At 34.0% G+C, this 21,278-nt stretch overlaps 2 protein-coding genes across 2 annotated transcripts; one reads left to right on the top strand and one right to left on the bottom strand.

The window, feature by feature from the left end:
- The first annotated feature begins 378 nt into the window (after nt 1-378).
- On the top strand, nt 379-1,760 carry LOC123902449 (ethylene-response factor C3-like). The gene has a single exon (XM_045952180.1). It carries the CDS (start codon nt 578-580, stop codon nt 1,226-1,228), a length of 651 nt encoding a protein of 216 aa, XP_045808136.1. The 5' UTR covers nt 379-577; the 3' UTR covers nt 1,229-1,760.
- A 14,566-nt stretch (nt 1,761-16,326) lies between these two features.
- Nucleotides 16,327-19,449, bottom strand: LOC123902448 (early nodulin-75-like). The gene has a single exon (XM_045952179.1). The coding sequence runs from the start codon at nt 18,381-18,383 to the stop codon at nt 16,560-16,562; it is 1,824 nt and encodes a 607-aa protein (XP_045808135.1). The 5' UTR covers nt 18,384-19,449; the 3' UTR covers nt 16,327-16,559.
- Between the last annotated feature and the right edge of the window lie 1,829 nt (nt 19,450-21,278).

Here is a 21,278-nt window from a genome sequence, read left to right as displayed (position 1 = left end):
ACTTAATGAATATTTCAAAAAAAAATTCTATCTCCTTTGATTTTATTCATATTACTTTTTCTTAAAGTGACTTATAAAATCGAAAATCAAATTGATAATTTAGTCTATATATATTTTGTGTGTAACTATGATTTGTATTTGTGGCTATACAAGAAGGCAAATGTTAATACTAGTTAAGAGTGCAAATTTATAAAAAAATTCTAAAAGTTGTAAAGTCAAACACTTTAAAAATTTAAATTTTATTTTTTCAATATATATATTTTCTTTTATTTCTCATTTTATTCATTAACTAGTGCTCCGAGTCACTGGTTAGCACTAACCATATAACAATTATCCAAATAGACTATTTAGTTCATTGTTGCTTTCACCATGAGATTTTTCACTTCTATCCCATTCGCTTTTGTGGCGACTCTTACCATTTTACTATCACAAGAGAAATTGAGTATATAAAAACAAAGTGGGGTTTACAAATACACATAGTAACTTGAAGGGAAAAAAAAAACACACAGCCAAAAAACAGAGCAAAAAACAGAGCATAAAAACAGAGCACCACCTTCCTCCACTCTGTTTTTACAAAATGGATTCAAGTCCAACCTCAATTCCACACTCTTCCACTTCAGATTTCTCCTCAGAATCAAGTTCCTTCGAATTCGATTATCTTCCTTTCAACGAAAACGATCCTGAAGAGATGCTTCTCTACGGTATGATCAACGATGCAAACAATAACCTCAACAATCAATATTCTTCCAGTACAAGAGTAAAGGAAGAAGAGGTAAGTTCCGAAGAGAATGAACCGAGGAAGGAGAAGTCATACCGAGGTGTTAGAAGAAGACCATGGGGGAAATTTGCAGCTGAAATAAGGGATTCAACTAGAAATGGAATGAGAGTATGGCTAGGAACATTTGATAGTGCTGAAGAAGCTGCTTTAGCTTATGATCAAGCTGCTTTTTCCATGAGAGGTTCTTCTGCAATACTCAATTTTCCTGTTGAGATTGTTAGAGAATCGCTTAGTGAAATGAAAATGAATTGTGGTGATGGTTCTGAAGATGGGTGTTCACCTGTTGTTGCTTTAAAGAGAAAACATTCTTTGAGAAGGAAAATTGGTTTCAAGAAGAACAAAGAAAAAGATCATGGGAACAATAATAATAGTGTTGTGTTTGAAGATCTTGGTTCTGATTATTTGGAACAATTGTTGATGTCTTCTGAAAATTTTCCTAATCCTCAGTGATTCATCAATTAAAAAAAGAAAAGAAAAAACTTCAATCCACAATCTAATGCTATGCAGCATCAACATTTCTAATCGAAGGACATAGACGTGTTTATTGTCTGACACACGTCAATGTTTGATATCAACACAACATTGATACATCTGATACATTTAATTATGTTAATTTTTTTAGAAAATGCTACTGATATCCACGTGTCAATGTTAGTGTTGTATCTATCGTCATATATATGTTTTTAGTACTTCATAGATTTAGTGTTCATTTAATTCTCTCTTTTTATTTCATCTATTTTTCTTGAATCCTTAGTATGTTTATCTGATGTTTTTCTATATCTTTTGAGGTTGATGAAAGCCTTTGTTGTATTTGAATGATCAAAATTTGAAGATCATTTACGTTTGTATTATGTTTCATTTTGGGAGTCTATAGGAGAATTTTCTTCCAAATATTTAATTTTTCACTTTCTATGTAAAGTTTATAGATAAGGATTAAGGAATGCAGTGGTGACCCTTTTGTGGGGCACAGTTTTTGTCGTTATTAATTGAAGTGATTGTTGTTTTAGCCTTATTTGAGTGTATAAGTCAACATGCATAGTATAGTTTTGTACACTGTGAACCGCACGCGTGGACAAAACACAAAGAGTTTCTTAACTATTTTGGCAACCTTATATTTTGTCTTTAAGTGTGTAAATCTCATATTTTTGGCTACCAGATCTTCATGTGACAGCGTATTAACAACTTCTTTGGTCTTTTATGCAGTTTTTTTTTTAGGTTCTCAATATTGTTCGTGCCTAATTACTAAGACTTTTGAATTTTGAAAAACTTTTGAATTTTGAAAGTCTAGACCATAGTATTAATGCTCAATTGAGGGAAGCAAGAGAAGAGACATAACTTTTGAGTTAGACCCAAATGTTTATTTGGGTTGAGAGTAGAGGCTTTTATGGTAATATTTGAATCGTAATATTTAAATATAAATTGTACACCGTAAAATGATAAAATAATCATTCTGCAGTTGAAGATATAAATAAAATTGAAAGAATTTTGTTACCGATCAAACGTTATGTATTTTACTATTTGCATTTTTATATCTTTATTCTTCTTAATTAGAACTGTTGTACTAACACAATTTTAAAGGTTGTTTTTGTTAGATGATAAATTTTCATATATACACATGACAAAAAAATAAAACTCGGCGTATGTTTGATTTCATTTATAAAAGTTTCTAAAAGTGTTGAATCGGTTTTGACTTGTGAGATTTTTTTAGAGTTTAATTAATTTTTCCTTTAAAATGATTCTACATGAAATTTAAAATTATTTTATAATTGATTTTTATACTCAAATTTATTATTTAACTCACTTTATATTAAATGTATCAAAAAAAATTATTATTTAATTTTAATTAGAATCAATTTTACGAAATTAATTATTCAAAATATATTTTTTTAATGGCAAAACCAAACATATGCATAACGAAAATGAGTTTTACTTGGACCACACATGTTTGATTCTTTACACGTGTTTTGTGGTAGAGAAAGAAAAAGAAACTAAGGGTGAATTTTATAGAATTCATTTTATTGTGGATGTAGTATTCAAAATAGCCCTCGTTAATGTTGGATTGGTGAAGCAAGATTTGGTCTCCTTAAGATGACATTTTGTGGATTATTAACGTGGGGCATGCATGACATTGGATATGCTGCTTTTTGTAAATAAAAAATGATAAATTACTTATCAAATTGTGTTCAAAACAAGTGTGTGGTGAGGCTTTGCCGCCAGATTAGGCTAAGCTATTTGTATTATGACCAGACCACAGCTGCATCTACGAAACATAGACTTAACAGCACATTGGCAAGCTAAGGTTCAAGATACCAAATATAATTACATGCTCAAAAGTTATATATATATATATATATATATATATATATATATATATATATATATATATATATATAATACCGATACTTCAGATCGAACATGTATCTTATATGATATTTAATATGCTTGCATGTGTTCAACATCATCGTACACTAGTACATGTGTGATTGTCGATGATCGATATATCAATATGTAGGTATTGTGTTTTATGTTTGTGTCAGTGTACTCGTGCTTTGTCAAAAGGAAACTAAATTAACAAATTAATAACATGAATACATGGATATTGTTCTACACGGTTAGCATTTAGCGGCTATATTTTATGAGGAAAAGAAGATAAAGGAAAGAGGAAGGAAATAACCTAATTAAGGAAGTTGGTGGGATTTCTAGAAATTTAACTGAATATGTTGGAGTAGAAAACAGCACAACAACAATATTGTCATCAACTGTTTGAGTCAAACTTTGAAATGAACTAGTTAGCCACTTAGACCAACTTCATCAATCTCATGACTTACTACTAGTATTATTTTGAATTATTATCTTCACGTGGGCTTTAATCTCTTCATTTAATTTTAATCATCATTTTTCCATTTCTACTGTATTATTATTAAGTTATCACATATGATTAAAAATCAATTCTATTCAAGTCCTATTCAAATTAAATAAATCTCAAGAAAAATCGTGCTGCACAAATAAATGGTCATTTAACTATTGTAAATGTGCAATTTTAGCATATTATAAAAGGCCAGGCTCTCCTGAACACTAGTTAAGAAAGTTAAAAGAAGGAAATTTTACATTAAAACAAACATTTTTCATATTTTCAAAAAGTAGAATATACAAATTTCAAAACCTTTTCATTTTTCTTAACTAGTATCTTCAAAGGCACTGATTAGTATTTTCATATTAGAAATCTCAATTGTGGAGTCTGTTGTGAATCTGAAAAAACCACACCAATAATCCTTTAGTGTGCAGAGCAAATGAATAAAGCAACCAAACAATTAGGAATAAGCAATTAATCACACAAAAGCTAAAACTATGAAAACGATAAAGAACACAGATAAATTTGTTTACCGAGTTCGGTTAAAACAACCTATTTTGGGGGAGAGAGCAGCTCTCCGTTCCACTATCAAACTTTGTTCTTAATTATAAAAGATTCTAACACAAAGAGTTACAAGAAGTAGAGTTTTCCTAATTCTACAATTTTCCCGAATCTCTCCCCGTGACCAAGAGATTCAATCAATAAGTGTTTCCAAGGCTTTACAATGGTTCCCCCAACACTAGAGATGACTCAAGAGAAACCCTCTATAACACCCTAGCCTTGTTGTTGGTGAAAAACCCTAAATTCCTCTCCACTTTCTCTCTATTAAAACCTAGCCTTTATGTTCGTGAAGAATCCTAATTTCCGCCCCCCTTTTTCCCTTAATCGTGCATAAAATGAAGAAACAACTTTATATGGATGCACGCTACACTAGGCGCAGCCACAAGCCAGACACACCCCAAACTGCACAAACATTGCGCCCTGCGCAGCTCTAGCTACGCCCTGCGCAGCTTTAGCTACGCCTCGCGCCAGGGGTAGCTCCAGGACCTATTTTCTGTATCTATTGGAAGGCAAATCCCAACAGAGTGCTTATAAATACAACTCATGAATTGATAGAAACATGCAATGTTTATGAGTTGACGTTCAAATTTAAAAGAATTTCACTTATTTAGATATATAAAAAAAAACTCATTTGTGGAAATTGGATTCCCTCAACTACGTTTGTTCATTGATTAGATAATGTAATTCTTAGTGTCAATAGCCTACATCACATTCATGTGGGACATCCTGATGACATTCAGTCATTTGAGTATTTTTAATTATTTTTTTATAGTATTTTAGTTAATTTTTAGGAGTATTGCAAGATAACAGAGAAGAATTTATGAAGAAATTGATATATAAAAGAGTTTGAAGAATAAGGAGAAAGAAAAAGACTTGGAAAATATTTCAAGAGTTTGAACTGATTCAAAGCTTGCAGTTCTGTTTTTCTCGCGCCCCAGCCTGACGTCATCCCCACTTTTAATGACATCAGCCACACAGCCAGCTTGGAGGGACTCACATTTGTTGCCAACAGGGACGCGATTTACTTGCATATATATAGTGGCACAATTAATCTGCTTTAGGGACAGCATATAAATATTATTTCTTATGAGAAATAGGATTATTACTTCTTGGAGAGAAAATACGTGCGGCAGCGGCAGTGAAGAGAAGAAAATTCAAGGGTTTCGCCGTTGCGGTCTTCATCGGTTATTCATGTATAATTTTCTTAACTCTTTTGTTATGTCAATTATTATTATGAGTAACTAATCTCATTAGATTAGGAATTATAGATGATTCTCTTTGAAACTATCTGAGCCATGTAACTATGTGTTCTAGTTTATTCAATGAAAACTTATAATTATTCAGTTAATCTCGTGTTTATTGCTTTTCGTTAATTGATCACTTTCGAATTGATTTTAAGTTATAAATCACTATTGACCCTAGGGTTTATACTGGAACTAGATTAATTGTTTGTCAATCGTAATTGCTATAGGAATATAAAATTAATTGGCATGATTGTTAATATAACGTTCGTTAAAGCTTTTGATAATATTAGTTTCGCCTAAGGAATTAGGGTACTTTATTAGATAAATGGGATCGATGAGCCAAGGAATTGGACTCGGTCTATTTTGTTATATTGTCGTAATTATAAGAATTTCATTGTTGAGGGCTAGAACCTAGAGTACCAGATAGGGATAAAGAGAGGATTCAAAATAATTCCTAATCGTCTTTCTCTCATAAAAGTTCACTTTTCAACTTTCTTGCAATTTTAATTATTGTCATTGTTACTACAAATCAATCTAAAAACCCCCCTTTGCAATTTATTAATTAATCCTAAATTCATTGAATTGTTTCGTTGAAATAAGAACAATCCATGTGGATACGAATCTTATAAATTTTATTACTTAACGACGAATTTAGTTCACTTGCTAAAATTGTCATCACATCCCATTACAGCTCACATATTAGTAGATGACTAGGGGTCAAATGTTTCAAATGAGAACACTTTTGCATATTTTGAAACTAGGGCGTATTGGATGATGAAGCCCCACATGTCCAAATCATAGATCTTATGAGTGTGGTTTGTTTTCCATGTAATTTCTAGTTTAGGCCGGGATTTATATTAGAGAACATTTGGTGTTGATTCTTATGTTGACAATCTAATTTGTATATGTAGATGAAAAGGAGGGGTGTAGCTTTTTTCAAATGACAAGATGGTGGTGAAGTCAAGGACTATGAAAAGAAGATTATTAGGGGGTTTCATGAGGAGGATTGATGAAATCAAGATAAGGGAGAGCGTTTTAGTGGGTGGGATTATGATATCATGACATGTTATTTTGGCATAAGTTATTGTCATTTGAGAAAATTGAATTGCAATTTGCAATCAACCGAAAATACCTTAAGAAATCCTGCACTAAATTACTATTGCTTCGCCTATAATTGAACCAACAGGTTTATATTTTTAATCTTCTTTGAGGTAATCAGATGTTTGACCCGTGTAATAATAGCACCACTATTTTAAAATTAGAGACTATATATAATATTTTAATCTAATTGAGCACGTTTTTTTTTGTTGTTGTTGTTAACATGATAAGCTATTTTAGTTAACATTTACATTATGTTAAATTTGCAATGAACAACCACAACTACATCATCAGCAACAACAAATACATAAATTGAACAATTCTCGACAACTACTTGCTAATCGAGAAAATTTACGAGCGACATAAGAGGCAGAGCCAGGAATAAAACAGGCAACCAAGTCTAAAACGTATAATTTAGTATATATAAAATGTATTTTGTTTTTTTATAAAAACTACTACATATATAAGAAATTTAAGAACATAAAAGGAATATTCAAAGGCAAGACAAAGTACACAACATGTTTTATGTTGGTGTGATTCAATTTGAAATAATTGGCGCCCACCGTGGGGCAAAGGGTTAAACGGATTAAGTACCATGGGTTCAAAATGGGTTATCGAATGACTTTTCGGAGACAATTTGGAATTGTGGAAAGTGAAGATAGGAGCAATAACAATTTATTCGTGCTCTTTATCGTTTTTGGTAGTTCTAGCTTTTGTTGATTTATTGCTCATTCTCATTCATTTTGATTTGGTTGCTTCAATGCATTTGTTCCACACATCAAAGGTTTTATTGGTGTGGTTTTTGGTCCGAATTCACAACATATGCTATTAGATAAAAACCAATACAAAACTCATTTTAGCACTATGAATTAGTTCTAACACTATGAACTAGTTCTAACACTATGAACAAAATAATACACACACTTCACATACCAAAACGACCAACAAAGACAAGAAACCACAATTACTAACCAAACATGAACACAATAACTCAAGAGCCTAGCTATAACAAGTTTCACTCCAAACTTACCTCATGGTTGCACAATTGTTTTTTTTACCATAAATGACAAAGACCCAATAAATATATAGTACTCCCTTCGATGGGTAGGGGTGGGGGTGGGGGTGGGGGGACCATGGCGACCCCTAGTGGCGAAGCCACTGGGTGCCGTAGAGATTTTCATCTCTAGCAACTTTTCGCAATTGCGAAGAGATCACAGTTTGCTTGAAAGCTTAATAAAGTACTTTCTGCTGAGAGAGAGATCCTTCTCTAGCTAGAAAATGGAAGATGTCTTGTTCTCGATCCTGTGTCATTGAAATGTGTGATTTTGAGCTTAGTTTCTTCTAAGGTTGAAAATTGGAGGGTTTTGCATGAGGCTGTAATTATTGTTCCTTCTAGGTATCGACAATTGTCTCCTATTGTGAGGAAACAACATTCGTCTAACTCTAGAAGAGCTTTGATTTCTCCGGGGAGGAGATTGTCTAGTGGTATTAAGATTTCGTTGGCCATGGTGGATTCTTCGTTGGTTCATTGTAGTCTTATTTTATATTTATTTTTAAGTTTCCTACATAATTGTATATGTGGCATGTTTTAGTGATGTGACAAGTGAGTCACTAAGTGATTTTCTAGGTATGCATTGGCTCGACCAAATTAGCCTTATGTAATAGGGATAAAAACAAAGGATAAAAAATGCTATGTTGAAAGTCAAGGGGTCAAAATTCGAAAACTGTGAAAGTTTGAAGGTCAAAAGTGTATTTTAGCCTTAATACTATTGTATACACTATTTCTTAGTCAATTAATCACATTATGCATTTATAACAGTTGATAATAACCATTTTTTTTGAAGAGGCTAAAGAAAATTATATCAAAATGCACAAGATGTTCTAAAAGGTATAAATATAAGAAAAACTCAGAAAGAGTTAAAAAAAATATTATATAATAAGATCTTAAACACCCTAAAGGATTAATCTACCAATGATTAAGATCAAATACACACCCATCCTTTTTTTTTCTTTCTTTCTAACTTTCAACCACCACCAAGACAAAACTTTAATCTTACCAATCAAAGTCTCAAGAGACACCACCCTATTCTTGAGTAAACAATCATTAGGCGCCTTTCAGATAGACCAACAACATGCCATCCAAACAAAACCATAACTAAGTCAACGTCCTTCCCAAACAAGTAAGAGCCACCAAATTGAGTTGCATGAGGAACAATGCCAATGGGAAGAACCAAAGAAATTCAAAGCCAAGGAGGGACCTTGTACCAAATAGCACCAAAAGAATCACATCCAAAAAACAAGTGATTAGCAGTTTCAATTTTATCGCTGATGTAAGAGGATTTCTTCTATATATTATTATTTTAGTTAGATTTAGTTTTATTATATTTTAGGTTGATTTCTTATTTTTATATTTCACCTAGGTTAGTTATTTTTTATATTTTAGGTAGATTTGTAATTTTTATTTAGCTAGGTTTGTTGTTTTTATTTTTACAATCTTTTAGGAGATTTATTAATTTTATTTTTCACTTCTATTTAAACTAAATTATTGTAGCCTTGAAGGCAACCTTTTGATTTAATAAAATACAGAGATTTTTCTCAAATTTGGTGGATTCCAAATTACTCTTTCTGGTGGATTCCGGAAGTCTAGTGGATTCTAGATTAGTTACTCTTTCTGGTGGATTCCAAAAATCTGGTGGATTCCAGAGCCTTATCTAACAGGTTTGTCGCTTGCGAACCTGTGTTTTATTATAGGATTAGCGCTTGCTTTTCCTTCACGCTTCCGTATTGCGTCAATCGCAACCACCCGTACACAAAACAAACGATTAGCAATTTTAATTTGTCGACAAACGATTACTGAATAGCTGCCACGCGAAAAGAAAAACTTTAATAGGAATAAACTTGTTCCAAATCACCGCCTTGCAAGCCTCCACCAACAAAATGCAACACTCCACCACCACCAAAGCCTCTTCCCAAGAAAAGAGGCACCGACGCCAACTCCGGCCACCCCCTCCTACTCCCCAACCCACTCTCCTCATCTCTGCTATGGACACCTCCCAATCTCCTTTTTTTTTTTTTAAATGGAGACAAATTATTGACAAAAAAAAATTAATGGTCAAATCAAAAGAAAATTTTTAGGGAATTTTTCCTTTGTTTTTTTAATTCATTATAGTTGAAAAAATATGGGCACACTTATACATCACTAACCATTTCTAACCCTTGTCTTGTTTTTTATTTTGACAAATAACCCTCATCTTGTTGCACCTCTTTTGTCTTCTTCTTAGTCTATCACAGGGCTTCATAATCGTCCCCATGAGTATATGTCAATTGGTATGAATATTTTATTTTATATGCAAGGTCGAGTTCGAATTCAGAATCTCCCACTTATTCACCCAAAGAGATGAATTTTTAGTCCCTAGAATACTTGTCAAGAAAAAAAAGGGCTTCTTAGTCTTAGTCTACCAGAGAGGGGCTTGTTTAAGCTAAATTTTGGCTTGAAATTACCCCTTAAAATAAATTTTTCTTAAATAAATGTGATTTTCACATATTATTTGTTTTGATTCCTCATTTTAGTGTAGTGTATTTTGTTTTCTCATCTTAATGCGCACAATGTATTTTCTTTTTTCGTCTTTTGGATACTTCAATACAATCATATTTGTAGGTTTATTCAATTTCCCATTTTATACCGTTAACATAAACGCTGTGAATTTGATTGAATATTCATCATTTTTATTTTTAGCGATATTAAATTTTTGTTGCATCATCGATGCACTATATTAATATTAAGGGTAAACATGAATCTAGGAGAACCTTATTGTGATAATTGTTATCAATTTGAAGAGTCAATTCTTCATGTTGTTAGAGATTGCCCAATGGCAGTCCAAACATGGCAGCAACTTTTGCTAACCAATGCTAGAAGTAATTTCTTCACTTCTCAACTCAAAGATTGGATTAGTTTGAACTTATCCTCTCAGTTGGGTTGTTATAGTGAGGCTGGATGGGACTCTATTTGGGCTACAACTTGTTATTTGTTGTGGTATTGGCGTAATAAAAGAATTCATGATGAAAATTTTGTTAGTCCAATTAAACCATGGCTTGTAGTGATGGAGTATGTTAAAGCTTATAATGACAATATTGTCTTAGAAAGTCAGGTCCAAAGTGGGAGTAAAACGCAGGTGCTCGTGGCATGGAAAGCACCACCAAATGGATGGTGTGCACTCAATATTGATGGTGCAGCAAAGGCCCATAGGAAACAAGCTGGTTGTGGCGGTGTCTTACGTGACGCAAAGGGTACATGGATAGAAGGGTTCGCAAAATATCTCGGACATACATCTGCATACATGACAGAGTTATGGGGTGTCTATGAAGGGCTCCAACTAGCTAGGAGAAGGCACATAGAGAAGGTTGAAATTCAAATTGATTCCCAAGTCCTTGTCCACAACTTACAGAATGGAAATAATGGAGACATACTGGAATGTGCAATTTGAATTGGGAGGTTCGAATCATTCATGTGTTTAGAGAAGCCAATTGATGTGCCGATGTACTTGCAAACATTGGTACTGAAGGCCAACATGATATTGTTTTCTTTGAGACTCCTCCTCCTCAAGTGGCTCAAGTTTTTGATGATGATTGTAAGGGTGTTTCTACCCCGCGATTAATTATTTTGTAATTCTTTTTTTGGGCTTAGGCCCCGTTGAATACCAAAAAAAAAAAGTATTAAGGGTAAATAGGATTTTACCCCATGCAAAATACGCGAATTTTGCATTACCCCCTGTAAAATAAAAATTTGTAATTCCCCCTCGTAATATCAAGATTCTTTGTTCCCCCCTCTAAATTGACAACTTGGATTTGAAATCTTAATTTTGCTGACATGACAACCATATGTGGCTTTTTTTTGACATATGACTTTTTTTTTTTTACTGTTTTTATTTATTTAATTTTTATTTTGCCACATATTGAGCAATGTCATTAAAAAAAGTTAAAATTAAAAAAAAAAAATCAAAACAGTCTTTATCACTAATCTTCATCAGTCTCATGTAGGGTTGGGAACAGGCGAGGCCAGGCCAGTCCTTGACAGGCCTGAGCCTGGCCTACGATTTTTTTTTCAGGCCTGAGCCTGACATGTGGCCTATCAAATGTTATTTTTTTTGGCCTGGCCTGAGCTTTTTAAAAGCATGGCCTGACCTTGTAGTCTGTTTAAAAGTCTGTGTTACATTAAAGCTACTCTATATAGTTTTTTTTAAATAGGCTAAACAGGCCTTAAAAAGTTCACATTTAAATTTTTATAATTTCTACAACATTAAGAAAAAGCTAACAATATGATTAACACAATAATTAAAAACTAATAAAATAACAAATACGATTACGAAAAGTCGCAACAATTAAAAGCTAATAATGTTTATATAAATAATATTTTTTTATAAGATATAAATAATAGTATTATATAAATAATAATTATTATAAACAGGCCGGCCTATCAGGCTTCGTAGGCCTTTTTAGAAGCCTAAGCCTGACCTATTTATGTAAACAGGCCGTTTTCAAAGCCTAAGCCTGACATTTTTAATAACCAGGCCAGACTTATACAGGCCAGGCCGAAGGCCCCTGTAGGCCGCCTGACCTATTCCCAACCCTAGTCTCATGGGAAGAACAAACAAACAAACAACAACCATCAACAATCTTTATCACTCTTATGGGAAGAACAAACAACCATAACCCATTCTTTCATTCAATTAAAAAAAAATAAAAACAACACAACACACATGAATCTAGAACAACAACAAACTTCATCTTCAATCTTAAACTTCATCTCATCATTTCAATCTCTAACCAATAATTCCAAAAACATAAAAAACTCATAAGTTTCTCAAAAACATAAAATCTCACAATTCATTCTCCACCACCAGCCACCACCACCGCCGTCGTCTATCTCTCTTTCCCACCAATTGCATCTCTCTTCCTTGCGGCATCACTCTCTTTTCCACCAATTTTCAGATCTGAATTTTGTTGTTTGTTGATTTTCCAAAAAATTAAAATTAAATAAGAATTAATGATGTTCGGAGAACATGTGTTGGTTGTTTTTTGGATTTTTTTTTGTGGGATTTGATGTGAAGATTTTTTTTTTAGATTTTTTTTATTTATTTATTTTTACTAAAAGATTTTATTTTAAATAACAATGATATTTGGAATAATTATAATAATAAAAATTCTAAGAAAATTCACATATGCATGCCACATCATCAAAAAAGAAAATTTCATGTCTAGTTGGCGAATTAGGGGGTAATTGAATGAATCTTTATATTACAGGGGTAATCACAATTTTTTTTCCAGGGGTAATGTAAAATTCGTCTATTTTGTAGGGATAAAACCCTATTTACCCTAATATTAATTTGAATAAATGAATATAAATTTTTTTAATATAAAAAAAAGTAAATGTGCTTCTTGATGGTCCCCCATAAATTTAATTCAGTTGACGTGCAAGAGGTTGAAGTTGGAATCTCAATGATCCACTTATCCATTAAGGGGTAGAATTTCTGCTACTTAACAAAACAAAATGCTTCTCAATGAAAAAATAATACTAGAAAAGAAGAAAAATTGTACTTTTAATTTTCTTCACTTTTCCTCTTCCCCGAAGACATCATCACATTCCCTCGTAGGAAACACGATCTTCCCATTTTCTTTCATCGCGTATCCAATTGCCTTGCTCCCATCACCTAGGTTAAAAAGGTAAATTTATAATTGTTTCCATCTCTGTGTATAATACGCAAATCTACATTTAATTGTTTTGGTTTGTTTTTATCAGTTCTTGAGTATACTTATCCCTGTTCTTATGCACTTAATCTGTTTGTTATGATGATTTATTACTATTCTTTTATTCAGTTTAATCATTCTTTGCTATATGATGATTTTTACACGACATTGATGCTTATACTTTTGTTCGTTTTTCTTCATATTATTTTGTGGCATGCTTTATGTCTAATTGAAATGTAATTAACAAAGTGATTGAACTCAAGTGGTTGGTTAATGACCTTCCCCTAAAGATGAATAGTTCGGAGAACCTGAGTTCCATTTTTAGGATGAATAATTATTGGCCAAACTTTACTTACTTCTCGACCGAACTCTGGAATATCAATGTCCCCTTCCACTGGAAACCGTAGGGTTAAGTTAACACAAAAAATCTTTGAAATGTAACTTACATTTTTTAGTAATAAGAAATGAAATTCAATTGACTCGTTTTTTGGCTATTTACTTTTCAGCCTTTTATCTATTTGACTATTTACTCATTGTTTTCCCATAGTCAAAAGAAATGAAATTGTCTCGCATCTTGGTTAAGGACACTGAATCGATTATTACTTTAGTAATGAGTAGCTTCACTAGTTATGCATTGAATGTTTGTCATACAGAAATCAATAATGCCTTTGTTTCTCTCTATCAAGTTCTCATAATTGATTTTTGGTTTTTCATTCTTTTTTAGAACTTCCCTTGTGTAAAAAAGACGGGTTTGTTCGTAACTGCCCACATGTAAGTGATCAAAAGGATTATAGTTTTTCCAATTCACATTTCACTAAGCATGTGTGATATTTTTTGTAGGTCAAAGAATCAGCATCTCTTTGGGAAAATCCTTATTAATCCACAACATCGTGGTAGCCATGTGCTGAGCGCAGGGATGGTGCCATATCAGGTTTCTTATAGCCTAATTTGTTTCTGTGTTTACCATCTCATCAGCATTGCAAAACAATAATAATTAACATATTCTTCACCCAGTAGTTATATGAACTTATGACAATTTAACATAAGTATCATTTGTCAGTAGCATTGACAAACTAGAGTTATGATTGGTATCCCAAGACAAGATAGATATTTGGACTAATCCGTGACAATATTTTTTAGTTAATGGAGTGAATGAACTGTTGAACTTTTTTTTTTTATCATCCTCTTCTTTCTTTAACCCTCTCAAATGGTCTTCACAGATCAATATTGCCCTTAAGATTATATCTGTACCACCACCGAAGCGAATTGCAATCTATGACTATATAGCTGCAGCTTCTGTGTGCAGAGTTGTCTCCATAATTTTGATGATGATTATGAGTCTGATGAGTAAGTTGGTACCTGGTTTAATGGCTGTCTTGGTCTGGTACAAATGTGTTTCCTTTTAGGTGACTAGTGTGATTATTGTGAGATAACTGTTCTTGTAGTAACAGAGTTTAAAATTAATAGGGTGGTGTTGTGCTCGGGTTTGAGTGCTTCAATATATTTTTCCGTTTAAAAAAGAAACAAAAATACCAAGGCTTAATACTAATTGCCAACTTAGCGTACAAGGCATTGCATCTTTTGATCAAATTATGAACTACTCCCTCCGTCCCAAATTATAAGGAAAAATAAAAAAATCACACTTATTAAGAAAAAGTAAAACATGAGAATTTGAAGTATGTTTTTGTGAATTTTTCTTGGAATAAGTTGCATAGGAAGATGTAAAAACCATTTTTATTGGTTGTTGTTTATTGAGAAAATGAGAGAGAAAAGAAATTAAATGCAATTTGCATTTAATTTTATGAAAATAAGGAAAAAACATTCTTGAAAATGATTTTTTCTCTTATAATTTGGGACAAAAAAAATGGACTTTTTTCCCTTATAATTTGGGACGGAGGGAGTAATTAGTTATTTTTAATTTTCATGCATATGACTTTTGAATTGTGCGATAATTTTGTATTTACTTGATCTTTTTTCACACAGGGCTTACAAAGTTTCAGCAGTTCTTGTTTAGGTAAATTAATCTTAGCAGTTATGGAAAAGATGGTGTGCAGCCAAATAGAAAGGACTGGCACTGCAGGCTAGATGAAACACTTTGGGCTCATAGGGCAGCCTACAAGACACCTATAGGGATGTCTCCATATCGACTTGTGTTTGGTAAGGCATGTCATCTCCCCGTGGAAGTTGAGCACCGTGCTTATTAGGCGGTCAAAAGCTATAATTTGGAGATGCAGACAGCAGGTATGGAGAGAAAGCTCCAATTACAGCAGCTTGAGGAGCTTAGGCTAGAAGCTCATGAAAACTCCAGGATTTACAAGGAGAAAACTAAGCATTTCCATGATAAGATGATTTATCGGAAGGAGTTTTCTGTTGGCTAGAAAGTGTTATTGTTTAACTCTCGCCTCAAACTTATGGTTGGTAAGCTTCAATCCAAATGGATTGGCCCTTTTGTTATCACTAATGTTTTTCCTTATGGTGCAGTGGAGATAAAGGGCGAAGCCACCAATAAAACTTTCAAAGTAAATGGGCATCGCCTCAAGACATTCCATGAGAAACCCACTGTTGAAGATGCAACCGTTGAAGAGCTATCCTTGGAGAAGCCTTCTTACCCTCCAGCAGCTACACCGTGACCCCTCGGGTGTGTTCCTTCCTTACTCTCACTTTATGCTTTTTATTACATTGCAGACAAGATCTAATTTAACTGTGAACATTTTTAGTTGTTTTTTATTTTAGTTATGAATTTTAGTTTTCTTTCATAATAATAATAAAAAAAAAGAGTTTTTGCATGCAATTGCCATGAGTAATTTCATTGTTCTAGGCCTAGAGTTGTATGTCATGATATAGATAACATTTTTGCTTTCGTAGTGTGATAAGTTGACTAAATACTAGATTGTGCATCAATTATGATAGAACATAAAACTTTGTGAGACTTTGAGCCTCTATCAATTCGTTGTTTCTTGTGTGGTTTCACTCATACTGTTATTTACTTCTAGAACTTCTGGAGGTTTGACATCAATAATTTGTAAACAAGATAATAGAGATTGTTGCCATAGATAAAAGTCATAAAATTAATGGTGATTAACAATATGATATCATTGCTTAAAACGGAAATGGAAAGTATTATACAGAGGCATATATATAGCCTTTATTTGCATGCAGAAAGGAAAAAAGAAGAACAGAAAATTAAGAAGATAAAAAGTGCATATGACAAACAAAACAAACAGCCACTCTTACTTTTACTTCACCAAATTAAATATGCCACATTCTTCAGTGGTAGTCATTATTAATTCTTGTATGGTGGGTAGTGGCCAAAATGTCGGCGGTTGTAGTGTGGTGGCTTCACAAGAGGAGGTGGCTCGTAGACTGGTGGTTTCACATGAGGAGGTGTATGAAAGGGTGGACGATGGTACACTCGTGGTGAGGATGGCTTCTTATGAGGCTCTTTATAAATTGGTGGTAGTTTTTCTTGAGGAGGCTGGTACTTTACAAATGGCTTCTCATGATGAGGTGGTTGATACTCTGGTGGTGGATTTTCATGTGGTGGCTTATCATGAGGAGGTTGATGCTCTGGTGGTGGATTCTCATGTGGTGGCTTTTCATGAGGTGGATGGTATTCTGGTGATGGATTTTCATGTGGTGGTTTTTCATGAGGTGCCTCATACTCTGGCGGTGGCTTTTCATGAGGTGGTTTCTCATGAGGAGGTTGGTATTCTGGTGTTGGATTTTCATGTGGTGGTTTTGTGTGAGGAGGTTGGTACTCTGGTGGTGGATTCTCATGTGGCGGTTTCACGTGAGGCGGTTGGTACTCTGGAGGTGAATGTTCGTGAGGTGGTTGGTAAAGTGGTGGTGGATTCTCATACGGTAGTTTCTCGTGAGGTGGTTGGTATCCTGGCGGCGAATGTTCATGTGGTGGTTTCTCATGAGGAGGTTGGTACTCTGGTGACGGACTCTCATGTGGTGGTTTCTCGTGCGGCGGTGGATGTTCATGTGGTGGTTTTTCATGAGGTGGTTGGTTTTCTGGTGGTGGCTTTTCATGAGGGGGTTGGTACACTGGTGGTGGATTCTCATGTGGTGGTTGGTATACTGGCGGAGGATGCTCATTAGGTGGTTTGTACTCTGGTGATGGATTTTCATGTGGTGGTTTCTCATGCGGTGGCTGGTACTCTGGAGGCGGATGTTCGTGTGGTGGTTTTTCATGAGGTGGTTGGTACTCTGGTGGTGACTTTTCATGAGGTGGTTTCTCATTAGGAGGTTGGAACTTTGGTGGTGGATTCTCATGTGGTGGTTTCTCGTGAGGTGGTTGGTACTCTGGTGACGGATGTTCATGTGGTGGTTTTTCATGAGGTGGGTTGTATTCTGGTGGTGGATTCTCATGCGGTGGTTTCTCGTGTGGCGGTAGATACTCTGGAGGCGGATGTTCATGTGGTGGTTGGTACTCTGGTGGTGACTTTGCATGAGGTGGTTTCTCATGAGGAGGTTGGTGCTCTGGTGGTGGTATTTCGTGGGGAGGTTGATACTCTGGAGGCGAATGTTCATGTGGTGGTTTTTCATGTGGAGGTTGATACTGTGGTGGTGGATTCACATGAGGTTGTTTCCCGTGAGGTGGTTGGTATTCCGGTGGTGGCTTTTCATGAGGTGGTGAATACTCAGGTGGTGGCTTTTCATGAGGTGGTTGGTACTCTGGTGGTGGGTTCTCATACGGAGGCTTTGCATGATGAGGTGGTTGATATTCTGGTGCTGGTTTCTCTTGAGGCGGTTCATATTCGGGCGGTGGGTTCTCATATGGTGGTTTTTCATGGTGAGGTGGCTCGTATTCTGGTGGTGGCTCTTCATATGGTGGTTTTTCATGGTGAGGTGGCTCGTATTCTGGTGGTGGTGGTTTCTCATATGGAGGCTCATAGACTGGTGGTGGTTTCTCATGTGGAGGATGGTGTATTGGTTGTGGGTAGACCGGAGGCTTGTAAACTGGTGGTGGTTTCTCAGTTGGTGGAGGTTCATAGATCGGTGGATGTTCATAGGTGGGTGGTTCGTAGTAATTAGCCAACACTGGAGTGGTGAACATCACCACTCCAAGCAGGAGGAATGCTACTGATTGTATGGAGGCCATGCCTCAGTTTGTGATGAACGAAAATGGAATGAACCTGCAAGTATTTATAAGGCAAGACTAGTGAAAGTTTTGTGAGTCATCATCAATTTTTAACTCATTTCATTATGCATACATAGTATTAGTTATTAAAATATCCAAGTGAGGTCAAAAGAAAGTAGCATCTTTAAATTTGATTTGATATCAATAGTATGTTATCTATCTGTTTAATTACAGGTTATAGATTTTCTCTAACACCAAGAAATATGCCTACCAAAACTGAAATAAATTCATCAATCCGTAAATGCGTTTAGTTAAACTATTATTCTCTCATTTATACACTTTTTAACCGGTGGTGTTATAAGTCAGTCACCGTGTCTTGCTAAATGAAATTCAGTTTGTAATAAAAACCAGTTTTGATCCATTTCTCAAAGATAAACCAATTTTATGACGAAAACAAACTGGTTTATAAACCATAACGGAAAATGTCACGATAGTTCACATAATGTGGTTAACCATGTACAACCCTAACCCTCAGATGAAGACAGTGCACAAATCAAAGTGGAATTTGCATCCCACGGAAACAGTTATTTGGTAACACCTCCACACCTCTCAAATGGCGTCTCTTTCTTTTCTATTAAAAAAATATAGAAAGTAGTATTAAATTTTAGAAGTGTGAAAATATGAAGAAATGCTCTAAAACAGCTAAAGTCAGTACTGCTCATAACTGCCCTGTTACAGTTAAGTTTTATCTTATCCGGCTCAAGTGGACACTATTGAATAGGAACTTCAGCATTAGATTACCATGGATTGGAATCTAAAGTTACATTTTTTGCTGATTGATTAAGTACATTTTCTTATTTTTTGCTGATACTCAATAATTGTCTTTTGCAAGTATGTTAGTGCTTGTCTAAAGTTTCAATAACCGTGATCATATAACCATTAAATACCCTGTTATTCATATGAAAAAAAAGTCCTAGCTCTAAAGTTGCATGAAAAAAAACTTCCATTTCTCTTGAAGCAAAGAGAAATTGAGAGTAAAACCGTACATGTACTGCGTCGTGTATGTATCAATGTTAAAAAAATAAAAATAAAATGAAGGTTAGTATGTTTGAGGTTAGTTTAGTTGTTCAAAAGTTGCTGCAATTTGGCATTCTTGAATGTGCTTTCCTTACTTCCCGATGCTATTATTAACAATGCAGTGAATATATTACAAACTCTGGATATTTTGGCACCGTTGATATTATGGAACATTTGGTGGATCGTGAAAAACTCAAGTCTCATAGATTAAATATGCTCGAATATAGTTTATAAAGAGTGATAGACACTCTCATCTTACAATTCAGGTTTGTAAAAATGAGTTAGGCCAATATAAAAACTCAATATGGTGCAGTAGAAATAAGTTGGTATCTGAGAACGTCTAACGTGTGGTATAATCGATAGTAGGTATGGTTTTTACGCTGGTCCAATTAATTATCTCGTCAAGCTCTAGGCATCACGACCCCACCCCACTGCTAGACTGAGGTTAGCTGGAAGCATTGATACACAGATTATAATTCTTAATGTTGATGGAAGCAAGCACACTATATATAACAAATCTCTTTAAGCTTATTAAGGAGTTTATGTCTAATGATTTGAGTTATTTCTCTCCATCATATCCTTCGGAAGGGTATTTCTTGTGTCGATGAAGCTCTTGGTTCCTGAATATCTATCTAGTTTGTCCATAACCTTGATAGTGGGGATACTTTATGAGTCTAGCTGATGCAAGAAATCAATGATCTGGTTAACTAGCAGATTGCAACTTGCAAGGGTGTCTAATATTGCAATCATCTAAAAGTATTTCTATTGCCACCCTTGAATCACACTCAATATGTCTATAAGATTGGATATCCCAAGTGAAAGCCAACTTCATACCCTTAAGGATAACTCTGCCATATTAATATTAAAACAAACACCAAGAGAACAAGCAAAAACAAATGTAAAAATATCATAAATAAAAGTTACAATCCAATTTTATAAGGTTCAGTTAAAAATTGAATCAAATTCTAAGCAGCAAGATCTTATAATATAACCCTTTTCTCAATTTTAATAGTAGTAAACATTTGATACGCAATAGTATGACAGAGGATAATTCTTATATAGGTACGACCCCAAATAAAAATTATTTGGGTGCGCACACACACAAATGGAAAAATTTAAATGTAAAACAATTTTGTCACATCATGTAACATCACTTTATCATCTTTTCAATTAAATTTTTTAAACTTTTGTATGTGTTTAAATTAAAAAATTATTTAGGTTTGTGCCTGAGTAAGTTTACATCTGAGTTACTGGGTTTAATCTAAACACATCCGAGTTACTGGGTTTAATCTAAATTCCAAACAATATTATCTATGGCGACACTTCAAATGGACCACTCTTAAGTCGGTGTATCAATTGATGCGTATCAATCATTTGTGTTTATTACTGTAGTATTTTTAAACATAGACATGGTTTGCGTAAAAAAAAAGTGATTGGATCATCTCCTTCACTCTCCTCTCAATTCCTCTCCATCATCTCTATCTCTCTCATAATCTCACTCTCTCTCATTATTATTTTAAAACTTTTTATTGAAGACAAATATTGAAATTAAGAGAGAGATAGAGAGGATGGAGAGGTCAGAGAGATGGAGAGGATGGTGAGGATCCAATTCCAAAAAAAGAAAATAAAACATGACATTGTTGATTAGTCTTTGCTGGGTTACTTTATACTTTCAACAAAATTATGTTTGAAAATAAATTTAAGTTCTATTTGACAAAGGAAAATTATCTTCTAGCCGATTGAATTTGTGGTGTTTAATAAAATTAATAGTTAAACTAATTTATAAATATGAAATGATATATAAAAAATACATTTAATTAATATTTAATATTTATTAAG

The sequence above is a fragment of the Trifolium pratense genome, linkage group LG1 (genome assembly GCF_020283565.1).
Source record: "Trifolium pratense cultivar HEN17-A07 linkage group LG1, ARS_RC_1.1, whole genome shotgun sequence".
NCBI classification, from domain to species: Eukaryota; Viridiplantae; Streptophyta; class Magnoliopsida; order Fabales; family Fabaceae; genus Trifolium; species Trifolium pratense.
Note: the sequence above shows the minus strand (reverse complement) of the source record. Positions and strands in the feature narration are given on the sequence as shown.